The sequence below is a fragment of the Lissotriton helveticus genome, chromosome 3_1 (genome assembly GCF_964261635.1).
Source record: "Lissotriton helveticus chromosome 3_1, aLisHel1.1, whole genome shotgun sequence".
In the NCBI taxonomy this organism is placed as follows: Eukaryota; Metazoa; Chordata; class Amphibia; order Caudata; family Salamandridae; genus Lissotriton; species Lissotriton helveticus.
The window spans coordinates 1543684531-1543698038 of NC_136061.1; the positions used below are offsets into that span (position 1 = coordinate 1543684531).

The 13508-nt window shown below is 44.2% G+C and overlaps 1 protein-coding gene across 1 annotated transcript in view; it reads right to left on the bottom strand.

The window, feature by feature from the left end:
* Positions 1-1166: 1166 nt before the first annotated feature.
* Positions 1167-13508, bottom strand: part of TMPRSS4 (transmembrane serine protease 4) — an 86739-nt gene continuing 74397 nt past the window's right edge. Inside the window, exons 11-12 of the mRNA XM_078682264.1 lie at positions 4492-4647; positions 1167-2164 (exon numbers count right to left, since the gene is read on the bottom strand). Of these exons, the coding sequence (XP_078538390.1) occupies positions 2153-2164; positions 4492-4647 (168 nt within the window). The 3' untranslated portion in view covers positions 1167-2152. The remainder of the gene's footprint in view (positions 2165-4491; positions 4648-13508) is intronic.

The following is a 13508-nucleotide window of genomic DNA, read 5'->3' on the forward strand; positions in this document are numbered from 1 at the left end:
GGTGATTTCTGCTGTCCAGAACCATCAAAACCAATGCAGTGACAACTTTTGAGCCGTTCAGAACTGACACATTGAACTTTAATGCCGACCCAGGAGCTGATCGACGACAGCGCCTCGACGAACAGCGTGGCTCGACTTTGACGCAGCACCTGCATCATAAAGTAGTCCTCGACTGCACGGATCGGTGCTGTCGCTTTGCCTCCATCCATGGGATCGACTATGCGGCGCCTCCTTGACTTTTTGCATCAAGTCTTCAACGTTGACGCTTGCTCCATTCAAGGTACTTTGTCAATGGGACCTTCTTGAGTCCTTTAGCTGGCCTGCCCATCCATAGCGGTCGTCCTCAATTTTGGATTTGCCATGGTGTAGCGCAATTTCAAATAACCTCTTAAAGGTATTGACTTCTAAGCACAATTTTTGGTTTATTACTTGTAAAAATCTTAACACTGGTTATACTTATTGGATTTTTGTTGTTGTAGTCTTGTTTTATTCATAAAATCATTCTTCATTGTTCTAAACCTGTATGGAGATTTTTTGTGGTGTTTTCATTGTTTTAGTTTTGGGCAAATACTTTACACATTGTCTCTTTACATGGGCCTGGCTGCTCTGTGCCAAGCTGCCAGAGGGTGAGCACAGGCTATATTTTAGTATGTATCTAGCCTACCATGACTAGGATTGTGGTTCCTACTTAGACAGGGTGCATTCCTCTGCTAACTAGAGACCCAATTCCAAACATGAATACACTTACAATAAAAATAAAATAATGAGCATTGCACCAGCCAGCTAAGGCCGGATCTCCAAACTTTGCCAATGCTGGTTATCCAGTGCGGTCATTAAGATCAGGCACAAAGACTGTCCATGTTCTCTACATGTCATAGCATCACAGCTCATTGAAACATCACTCCCTCCATACAGGACATGAGGAGATGGAAACACCCACGTCCCGCGTCCCACGTCTTACACTGTTCAATAGCACAGAGAAGCACATGTTTAACACAAAACACAACTCGTCGTAAACTTAAGGCACAATAAAATGTCACTATTGCCATACGGGTGAGCTGTAATTGGAAAGACTGAGAATGGTATTCAGTGAGGTTTTACACATCCAAGTGAGGAATTGTGTTACACAGTTCAAACTAAAAATAAATCTAGAGGCGATGGAACAGTTTGCACAGTTTGTGTTTTTTTAATATATATACATAGATCTTTATAGACACATAATTATATATACACATGTAATATTACATTTACATAATTATACAATACCTTACATACAAAAATTAACATTTTTTTAAAAACTTTTATCACAAATGGCACCCACAGGGGCAATCAATGAGATTCAGGCCAGGCGGTAACACCTGGTTTCACCGTATTCGCAGTCTTGAATTAGACAAGTGCTGCAGACACTACATTCTTCATAAAAATAAAACTATACTGAGCCAGACCTAAGAGGAGTCTCTGATGTGTGAGATCTGTGACCAAGATGGCGGCAGAACAGCAGTCTGTTTGGCTCAAGCTGGCTCCATCTTTTAGTTCATATAAATTGTATACCTCTCCTCATAGCAGAGAGACACAGGGTGGTGCCACGAACCTATGGCTGGTCCTAACAATATAACCCTTGCCAGATGAAGTCATAAGAACTGGGTATTTTGGCACAATGGTACATTCAATTTGGATTGTTGAATTTAACGATGGGTAGAAAACAGAGAAAAGCTTAGGTTTAATTCACCCTTCTCTGTCATCGTCCTTACAAGGTCCCTGGCCCAGAACACAATTAGATGTGCAATTCTGCTTGAGGTAAACACTTGGAGTGCAGATGGCTTTTTCGTTGTCCGAATCCCTCCCGCTCCACTGCTTGCTGTGGCACGTTATATAGATAATACTCTGTTTAAATTGGATAGCTAGATGGGAGTGGTGCGGGTCCATATGCAAGTCCACCGAATGCAAGCCTTGAAGAAACTGAAGACCATTCACAGTCCAATGACAGCATATCTTCCCTGCAGGAGTTTCTACTCCCACTGAGTACTCCATCAATCCATTCCTGGCAGCTTCTTCGATACGGTTCAGATCGAACTAAATCCATGCTGTGCAGCTGCCGGAGAGAGATGTCGGGCCACAGGGAGAGTGTCGTGATGTCCTGCCCACTGGGCTCTTATGAATACAACTGAAAATAGAAATAAACATAGCAATTGGTCAGCATTGTGGAAATGTGTACGGCTGAATATTTATCAGGTGGACACTAACCTAGAGTAGCATCACGGCACGCACCCCAGGCCTAGATCTTTAGTGCTGAAGGAGCGCCTAACCTAGAGTAGCGTCACGGCACGCACCACAGGCCTAGATGTTTAGCGATGAAGGAGCGACTAACCTAGAGTAGCATCACGGCACACACCACAGGCCTAGATGTTTAGCGCTGAAGGAGAAACTAAACTAGAGTAGCATCACGGCACACACCACAGGCCTAGATGTTTTGCGATGAAGGAGCGACTAACCTAGAGTAGCACCACGGCACACAGCACAGGCCTAGATGTTTATCGCAGAAGGATCGACTAATCTAGTGTAGCATCACGGCACACACCACAAGCCTAGATGTTTAGCGCTGAAGGAGTGACTAACCTAGAGTAGCATCACAGCACGCACCACAGGCCTAGATGTTTATCGCAGTAGGATCGACTAATCTAGTGTAGCATCACAGCACACACCACAAGCGTAGATGTTTAGCGATAAAGGAGCGCCTAACCTAGAGTAGCATCACAGCACACACCACAGGCCTAGATGTTTAGCGCTGAAGGAGAAACTAAACTAGAGTAGCATCATGGCACACACCACAGGCCTAGATGTTTATCGCAGTAGGATCGACTAATCTAGTGTAGCATCACAGCACACACCACAAGCCTAGATGTTTAGCGATGAAGGAGCGCCTAACCTAGAGTAGCGATTCAAAAAGGGGGTGGTGATGGACAGAGTATCTGAATTAAGCAGGACCCAGTCAAAAGATCAGGGCTTGATCCATCACCGTTTTTTAGCTCACTGCACCATCCCAGTTCAGAACCTGGCTACTTGCAAATTAGTCTGACCCTGGCCCAGTGCATCATGGGAACAGGGCAGACCAAACTACCAAGCCAATTCTTTACTGGAAAGGAAACAAGCTTCCGGCGACCAGTTTCTGGCATTACAGCCGTCTTCGGCCCGGCTTGAATCCTGATGGTGCAGTGAGCAAGGGACTCACATCTGAGCATACCCTTCCACACTTGTGGTGGCCAAAACGATTCAAAAAGGGGGGTGGTGATGGACAGAGTATCTGAATTAAGCAGGACACTCCTACCCAGTCAAAAGATCAGGGCTGGATCCATCACCGTTTTTTAGCTCACTGCACCATCCCAGTTCAGAACCTGGCTACATGCAAATTAGTCTGACCCTGGCCCAGTGCATCATGGGAACAGGGCAGACCAAACTACCAAGCCAATTCTTTACTGGAAAGGAAACAAGCTTCCGGGGACCGGTTTCTGGCATTACAGCCGTCTTCGGCCCGGCTTGCTTGAATCCTGATGGTGCAGTGAGCAAGGGACTCACATCTGAGCATACCCTTCCACACTTGTGGTGGCCAAAACGATTCAAAAAGGGGGGTGGTGATGGACAGAGTATCTGAATTGTGCAGGACACTCCTACCCAGTCAAAAGATCACCTAGAGTAGCGTCACGGCACACACTACAGGTCTAGATGTTTAGCGCTGAAGGAGAAACTAAACTAGAGTAGCATCACGGCACACACCACAGGCCTAGATGTTTCGCACGGGAGGAGGGCTTTACAGATCACTTATGGTCTCTATACAATTTAACTTTTCAGGTGGGCCCAAGCAATGAAGAAGCAAACAGAGGAATGCATGACCCACTCATGCACCTATGGCAGTGCTTCTTCGTGAAAGGTCAGTGAATGTAAACAAGGGCTAATTCCTCAAGAAAGACTACACAGGCGAATCGGAGATGGTTAAGTGATTCATGGCTGGACCATAAAGCTGAGCAAACCAATTGGGCCTCCTCTGGTACCTGGGAGATGTCTCTAAAAGTTTTAGTAATAAATTATCAACAATTCTTAGAAATACACAGTAAGTCTTCCTAAGGAGCCTTCTGTCCTAAGTGAGTAGAACTATGGGACTGAAATGTTTATTTCCAATTGCTAGGTGAGGTTTCAAAAGCAGACAGCATTGCCCGACCTTTACTACTGCTAAAGCAATGTCTATGTCTGGGTAAGGCACCACTTTAGGGCTAAAATATCAGGCCAGAGATAATGCTTTGGTTTACGGGCAAGTTGAACGTTTAGGGCCAGTGATTTATTCTAGTGCCAAAGACTGTGTTTGGGGGCAATGCTTTAATCTAGAGGCACAGCTCTGGCCTGACTTTGTTTTGCCCTACACATTAGTAGTGCTTTTTTGCACCAGGAAGGAAAGCTGGACAATCACAGTGTGAGGAAACCTAAGTGGGGAGTACTCACCCGCATTACTCCGTGTATCCAATTCAAGAAGTCTGCCACGTCCATGTAAACACCAACTTTATCTTTCCGGCCACATCCTTCTCCAAAGGACACAATGCCCACCTGCTCCCATTTTTGTTTGCTGCTGTAGTACACCAAAGGGCCACCACTATCTCCCTGCATTGAGAAAATTGAAAAAAGTGAATACATTAAGGTGAACAACAACACTTCCCCTCCCCCCCCCTTTGAGCCTCCCACAAAATGGGTGTTAACCACATCACCAGTCCACTCTGCTACTTCACCAAAGCACTGATGATACTTAAGGAAAACTGTCTCAGGTGCTTAGAAAATCACAGATTCAGTTGAAAGATAATAATATTTCTCCACCAGGAACCCATTTACTGACCTGCACACTCACACACAGCCCATATCCACCAATACACAACTGCACATAGAAGCTCAACCATGCGCACAACTTGCAAACTTTCTCTGCAGACAACCACGCAAACGCACATGCACACACACACACACACACACACACACACACACACTCTGGCTCGCCACAGAAGACATCACAGGAAACTGTGCCACACTCATAGTCTCATCACAAACCTCACTGTCACCAATGAGTTCATCAGAGAACGACCGGTCTCCCCTCTAATGACTTCATAAAACACAGTTACTCCCGCCAATAACTGTACAACGAATTCCCGCTACCTAGCGCCGTGATATCCTTCGGGATGATTGTTAGCGCTCTATAAATAAATAAATAAATAAATAAATAAATAAACAGTGTCTCATTACTGATGATGCTCCACTCCTGAGTACTTTCCAAAATACAGTGCCTCGCTGCTCTTATCACACAAAAAATACTGCCTTACTCCTCATGACACCACGAATGACACTGCATCAGCACTAATAAGATCAGTGAACATGCTGCATCACTCCTATTGACATCATAAAACACGTGCCACTTATGGATACTATCACTTGTTTAAACGTCTTCCTGTCTACCAAAGAATGATGCACCTTCATAAACCTTCCTCAGGTGATCACGGCCCCCTGTGAGGGTCATCGGGGAAGGACCTATGTTCTTTACATGTCTTCATGTTGGCAGGTGCTCATCTGAGTCACTCAAAGAAGGATCTAGTTTTGTGAACTGTCTTCGGGTCTAAGGGGCTTACTGTGAGTGAAAGGAAGTAAGGAGCTTCTTTCGTAAACTGTTTTCAGATGGACAAGGCTTCCTGTGAATGACAGCAAGGAAGGCTTTCGTAAGCTGTCTTCGAGTCGGCGCGGGGCTCCTTGTTAATGACAGAAAAAAGAGCCATTTACAGAAGCACAACTCAGGTGACAGACAGGAAGGTGCAACATCTTGAAACTGAACTCCGGTGAGTTAAACTTCCTGTCGATGTAAAAAAGGAAGGAGCTACTTCCTAAACCTGAACTCTGTTTGGGACCGAGGAAGATTCTTGTAGAGTTATGAAGGGTGGAATGGCAGTCATATAAGGGTGACAAATGCAAAAAGAACAACTGATGGACAGAATGAAAAAAATGTCATACATTCAGCCCAGTACAGAGATCTGGGCCTAAATCCATCGTTGTTTTGCTCACCATGCCATTCCAGTTTGGACCGAGCCATATGCAAATCAGTCTTTACCCTGTGCCCAATGGGAACAGTCCAGCCCGAACTGCCAGGTCAGGTCCTCCCTGGACTGGAAACAAGCATCATAGGACCAGTTTCGGGCTTTCAGCCGTCATCAGCCAGGGTAGCTTGACTCCAGTGGCATGGAGTAGCACAGCTATGTAAGGGTGGCATAATTTTGAATGTAGGAGAAGGAGTGAGATGAAATAAAGAAGATAGGATGGTTGATAGGAGCTGGGGATGCAAAGTGAATAAAGAGAAAAAAAAGAAGAAACTTGTCTTTGGACTTTCTTTACAAGTGGCTGTCTGTCCAGGGGACAAACATCGATGCATCCTCACCCCGGAGTCATCAGAAGGAGTAGAAAAAAAATAATAAAAACAGAAAAACGTCTCATAAGAATACGTGTTCAGCACTGTGTGAATAGCTATTCAATTAACTTTGAGGCAATGTTAAAGCTGAAGGTGTGAACGATGCGTTAATTTAACAAAATAAGCTGTGCAATCTGTGCACGTACAACGGCTGTTTGGCATGAGCCGCTGCATGAAACTGGTTCGCGACACAACAGAACGCTGCAGCTGCTGAAGCGCAAGCCTTCTCAGCATGTGTCTGCTTAGGCCGCTCTCAAGGCTTGAGCCTTTCCCAGCGTGAGTCTCGTTGAGCCGTGCAAGCTTTTAAACAGCTGGGGTGTCGTGCTATAAGGATCCGCGACTGAATGCGGCTGACTTCAACTGGCCCATTAATGTATTAAACTGTGGAGTGACTAAGTGAAGACTGGGGCTGTCTTCAGAGCCAAACCTCCATTCTGCGTAGTGCTTCTGGGCAATTTGAAGTAACATGAAAGCAAAGGTTACCTGGGAAATAATTATATGCATGTTCTTCATGAGCAACTTCTTTGGGCATCTGAGGAATGCCCATTGTCGGATACTGACTGAAGACAACTTTCTCTTATGCGATTAGAGGAGTGACCCTAAGCAGGAATAATTTAAAGGAACAGTAAGCATTAAGATGAACTACAGTGTTTTTATGTTAGATTGATATTTTGGATTTTTTTTTGTTCTATGTATTCGATTTTAATTCAATTTTTATGTTAGATTATTATTTTGGATATTTTTTTTAAACTATTCTTGCAGGTCATGGTGGATCAGGGTATGGCATCACCTCCGCCATTCTTACCCACTCCTGGTGAACTGGAGGTACTCTGGAAGCAGTGGAAAAAACAGTTTTTAACATATCTTTTAGCTAGTGGTGGAGATAAGTATGGACCAGTAAGGAGACAGGCGATAATATTGCATTACTTGGCTGTTGGAGTTCGGAGACTATATAAAGACCTTCCGGAATTATCCTTTGGAATGGTTGATGGGCAACCATGCAATGGGCATGAAATGTCACTACAGATGTTGGAATTAAAGTTCACACCTAACACTAATGTAGTTCTTGAACAACACAAGTTTTTCTCCACAGCACAGAGAAGCAATGAGGATATTGCATCCTATGTGGCTGCCTTGAGGGGATTAGCAATATCCCGTTGTTTTGAGCAATCGACAGACTCACTGATCAGAGATCAAATAGTGAGGTGCACTAACAGAAAAAGTGTGAAGGAAAAGCTTTCAATGAAAGAAAACACCTAAGAGGAAACTATACAGATAGCCAAGAGTACCTAACACACAGTGTTGTGGATAAAAGAGCTGGAGGGTGGTGATCACAGCCAAAAGAATGTGGTTAGTGAAGTAGTAAAGGATAGTAAACTGAAAGTGAAAATGCATGAAAAAGCAGTAGACAAGAATAGCGGTGTCCGAAAACTGAACTGACACCTTTACAGAAGGTGTAAAATGAAACCATAATGCTACCAGAGAAATAAAGTGTTTCCGTTGTGGGGCACTGGGACATATATCTTATATCACGAGGTGTCCTGCTAGAAACATGATTTGCAGAAATTATGGAAGAAGAGGACACCTTGCTAAGTTGTGTAGAACAAATGTACGAGGGAGGAAAGTACAAGATATATCAACCAGGACATCGATAATATATGTGAAATTTTTCAAGATATAGTCTTAACCATAAATGAAGAATATGGAAAGGTATCAGGGCAAGTGGAATAGAGGGTGAAAATGGAAAGTGTTGACAGACTAGAAAAACCGTTGCATCTGGTCACCTTTGATAATAAGAGGTTGAAAATCTGGTCACCATCGATAATAAGCAGTTGAAAGTGCTTGTGGACTCAGGAAGCCTTTCTACCCTACTATCCAAGAAAACATATGAAGAAATATGATACGATGGAAAAGCGTTGTTGCAAAAGTCTGACATCAAAGTTGTTGGATATGCAGGCAAAAGAATGGAAATTTTGGAAATTAGATGGATGACTACCAAATTAAAGTCAGAGGGTGTTCATGGGTGAGTTTATGTGACCAATTTTGGGTCAGACTTATTAGGCTGACGTCATAAAAGAGATCTGAATATCATCATGAATCCTAATGCTAAGGAGCCAGTTATAGGAAATTAAACCAGTGGCAACTGTTGAAGCTATAAGTAACTATGAGAATTACATAATGTCAAGGTATCCCAAGGTGTTCACTAAGGAGTTAGCGCTAGTGAAGGGATTTCCTCACAATATAATACTGAAGAAAGGGGCCAAATCAGTTGTGCATAAGGTGAGGAATGTCCTTAATATGATGATGAAGTCACTAAGCAGGGAGCAGGAAAAGTTATTAGAGCAAGAAATAATTGAACCAATTGAAGCACCTGAATGGTTCACTCACGTGGTGGTAGCACCGAACGAAGGCGAAAGATTCACCTTTGCATTGATTTACGAGACTTAAACAAGAACATATGGGTAGACAGGCACCCACTTCCCAATATTTCAGCAATGATTGCAGTTATAGGGGGTAGATCCATGTTTAGTGTCTGGGCTATGTCAGCTGCATACCACCAAGTAAACCTACAAGAAGAATCAAGGCATTTGACATATTTTGTAACACCTCTGGGAGCATTTCAATATAGGAGAATGCCGTTCGTACTAGCACCAGCGTTCGCTGTCTTGGAAGGGCATTGAAGAATACATTTGGTGATATGGAGCAAGTCTTGTGTTGTCAAGATGACACACTCATAACAGGGAAGGATGAGAAAGAACATGACATTTTTTTTGGTGTGGTGATGGAAAGGTTGGGAAGACACGGCTTGACAATAAAGAAAGAAAAATGTGAATTGAAAAGGAAGAAGGTAACATACTTAGGACATGAAATAAGTGCCAAAGGAATTAGGCCAAACAAAAGCATAGTGAAGACAGTCGAAAAAACACCAGAGCCATCTAACAAAGATGAACTGAGGTCATTTCTTGGACTGGCAGAATACTGCTCCGAGTATGTCAAAAACTTTGCAGAAATTGTAGAACCGTTAAGATCAATCATGAAAAAAAACTGTTAGTTTGGAATGATGTGTTTGGTGAGATAAAAAAAAAATAGCCCATGCGCCATTGTTAAGGCATCTTGACATATCTGGGGAAACGTGCATTTAACCGATGCCAGCGGTGTAGGATTGGGTGCAGTATTGATGCAAGTCATGAATGGTGAAGAGCGCATGATTTGCTTTGCATTTAGGAGGTTGAGAGGTGCAGAATCTTCATATTCTGTAATTGAGAGAAACACCCTGGCCTGTTGTAAGGGAATCAAGCACTTCTGATTTTAGGTGTGCTGAATGCCTTTTAGTGTAAACACAGATCTTAAACCTTCAACTTACTTTCTTATAGGAGGAAGAACATTAGACGGTGATGTTATACCATGTATTTCGAGGTGGATGTTATCTGTGCTTGGTTACAATTTTGAAGTTGAATATGTAAGGGGTTGTAGGAATGTTATAGTGGACTGTTTGTCTGCACTGCCTGTGAGTGAAGAAGTGGAGGAGAAGTGTGAGGAGTTTAGTGGCAATGGAAAAAGAGATGGCATTAGGTGGTGTTGCATGGGTCGAGGCAAGGAAAGCGGATTCTTTCATGAAGGAGGTTGAGAATAAAGTTGTACGGGGATGGAGTGAGGAGGGTATGATGAACAGGGACTTGAATCAATTTTACAAGGTAAGAAATGAGTTGAGTCTGAATGAGGGAAGAATAATGGGAAGAATCACAATTGTTCCTCCTACTGACATTTGGAACCATATAATTGCCACTGCACATGAGGGGCATCCAGGAAGAAATATGACTAAGAGGATGCAACAGTCGTTCTGGTGGCCTGGAATGGATGGAGATATTGAGAAAGTGGTGACATTGTGTCATAAGTATGCAAATAGTGACAAAACTAAATTTGTGAGACAACCTCCTCTGGAGCGCATACATTTTCCCATGAGAAGGTAGAAAAGATGAGTTATAAATTTTATAGGGCCAGTCAATAGTTTCGGTCTCAGAAGTAAGTATATTTTGATAATTGTTGATTATCACACCAAGTGGTTTGTTGTGGAAACCTTAGAGCAAGTGAATACTGTCAACTTCACTGAATTTCTGGAGAAAACTTTAATGTAGGAAGGGATTTCTAAGACTGTAGTCTCTTATAAAGGAGTCCGGTTTGTTTCCAGATAGATGCCTAACTACCTTTCCAGGATGGAATCATTCATGAGAAGGTGGTTATGTTCAGACCACAAGCTAATGGATTGGTGGAGAGGGTTAATCGATTGGTTATGGGAAACAAACAGCTCTCATTAGCTAATTGGCTTCCATAGAAGGAAAATGGTGTGGGCACATAGAACGACTCCCCATTCTGTGATCGGTGTGTCCCCATTTGTGTCTCTGAAAGGGAGCGAGCCAGGAAGGAAAGGGTGTCCCGTCTGGTTGACTAGAACAAAAGATGTGTGGATTGACCATGGTGAAATTACAGATAAGGTCAGTGGTCTTCAAGACATGGTGAAGGAGTATTATAACATGAAACAGAATGTGAAGAGTCTGTGGATGAAGAAGGGTGGTTGGGTGGTTGTAAGGAAAGGAGGAATTGTTTGGATGGGTGAGAGTAAATACTCTGATCCTCGTAAAGTCAAAGAAGTGAAGAGTAAGGTGGTGGTTTTAAGTGATGGAACTATGTGGAGTTTTGAAACTGTGTGTAAAATCAACAGACCTCAGTGAAGGACCTCAAAGGGCTGGTGTGGGTGCAGGTGTGCAACCAGTTCAATTAGTTATAAGTAGTATGTTGCATGCTTTTGTCATTTGTGAGAAGGTGGCTCTATATATACTGGACAATAAGGCAGTACAGTGTGTATAGAGTCCACAAACCCCAAAGGTTTAACAGAGGTTAAAGTCAGAACTGACCTTACTCTCCAAAGTGGTAGCTTGGTCGAGCAGTAAGGCAGTACCAGAGGACAGTGTAAAGCATTTGTTGTACACACTCAGTCAGCAAAAGGTTTCACACATTCAAGAACTGAACTCCAGGCCAATTGTTATTATATCCTTAGATATAGTCGTTTTATTTTTAGAACCAACAGTTATAAAAATATACTTTGAGATACGAGTAGTCTCAGGTAAATACTTTGCAGAGGAGCAATAAGTTTGTACACACAATAATCACAGGTTAGCTAATAGCAATACAGTTCTGAAACACTCTAGCATTGAGCTCAATGGGTTTTCACAGGAAAGTAGAGTTGATTACTTTATGGATTACTTTGGTAGTTCCATGACTAGATCTTGGATTCAGTCCTGGTGTCTAAACTTAAACCAGATTAGCAAAAACGTTTTAGTTAGAGTGATGATTTTTCCTGAATATAAAGCGGTTTTAAAAGTTCAGACTTAGAAACGTTTCGAGGTGATTCTCACAATATTTTTCAATGGGAGGAAATTTAGGTTACAGGTAAAGTACGATCGCGTTACTTTTGTAACCCAGCACTAGTCTCCTAGGGCCAGCACTGGGGGCTTAACTCAAAACAGGTAGGTAATTGCGTTCCAGTATGTCGTACGATTTTTAAAGAATATTTGCAGTTTTCAAAAGTAGACACTTAGAAGAAATTTCATAGAAAAGCAGACAATGGGTTCCTATGAAGAAAATACAGAGTACTAGTAACCTCACTAGGGATTACTTTTGCGGTTCAGTACTGGGCTGAAAGGTACAGTACTGGCTTCTCTCCTGATCATAGGCGAGTATTTTCGAATTTGGTCTTTGGCTGATTTTATAGGAATAATTTCAGTTTTCAAAACTCCACACTTAGAAAATTTTCAAAAAATGGGTCAATGTTATCCAATGGCAGGTAAGTGAATTACCGTTTTCCAGGTGAGTACTTGGTTGATGAAGTTAGGGTTCTGGGCATAGACTCAGGGGTCCCTTAGGGTCAGGTGAGTGCAGTTAGTTCAGTCCCAGCGGCGTAGGGGCGGCCGGGTGCACAGGTAGGTAGGCCCAATGTTATCCAATGAGGGAAAGGGGGCAGTCGGTTGGTGGCTGCTGGCTAGCAGGCCCCGCGGCTCTGGGAGCTGGGCTCCTGGTTACTTGCTCTGGGCAAGGGGGGGGGGGGGGGAGTAGGATAGGGCAAAGAGGTCACAGCCAGCGGCACTCGGGCGGATGGGTGCAGGGTGCTTTTGAGCCATCAGGGCGCTCAATGTTATCCAAGGAGGATCTTGAAAAAGGAACAAAGGCTGCAGACTCTGGGACGGTGACTCTCCAGGGGCGACCAGCACTTCGAGAGGTAAGTTGGGTTGTTGGAGCAAAGGTAGGTACCCCAAAGGGAGGCACAGAGGGCTGTAGGGTACCGGGTGCAGGTGTATCTTTGGGTGTCGGAAAAGCTTATACTCGGCTGGTCGCGGTTGGGGTGCCCCCTGGTTATGAGTCTGCAGGCGTCGGCTGGTTCATAGAGGAGGGTCTTTGGGCACTGGACTTCGGGTCCCAGTCGCCGGGGGGACGTTCTCGTGGTCTTGGTTCGGGTTGGCCCGGCCCGGGCTCGGCTGGTGCAGAGTGGGCTGGTCCGGAGCTTCCTGGTGGGCACCAGGTGGGTTGTTGCAGCAGAGTCTCTGCTGATGGGAGTCCCAATCGTCGAGAGGGTCAAGGCAGGCAGGTCCTCTGGGTGTCCCAAAGTTGCTGTCCGCGGAGGTCGCCGGGATTAGGCAGGAGCAGGTTCCAGGATCAACAGGCTGGTAGGGCTGGGGCCAAGTCAGTTGTTGATGTCCTGTTGTTAGCAGCTGTATGGCGGGTCTTCTTCTCGATCTTCTTTCTTCTTTTGGATATCGGGATCTAAGAAAGGAAGGTTCAGGGAGCCCCTAAATACTGAATTTAGGGGCGTTACAGGTAGGGCAAGGGCAGGGACCAATGGGTCCCTGTCCTTGGGTGAGTACACCCCCTAGCCTGCTCCTCTTCTGTGGGAGGGGGGCAGGAGCCTAGCTGGGATTGGGCAGGACTCCCCATCTACAAGATGGCCGGGGTCCGGAGTCGTGCTTCACCTCGC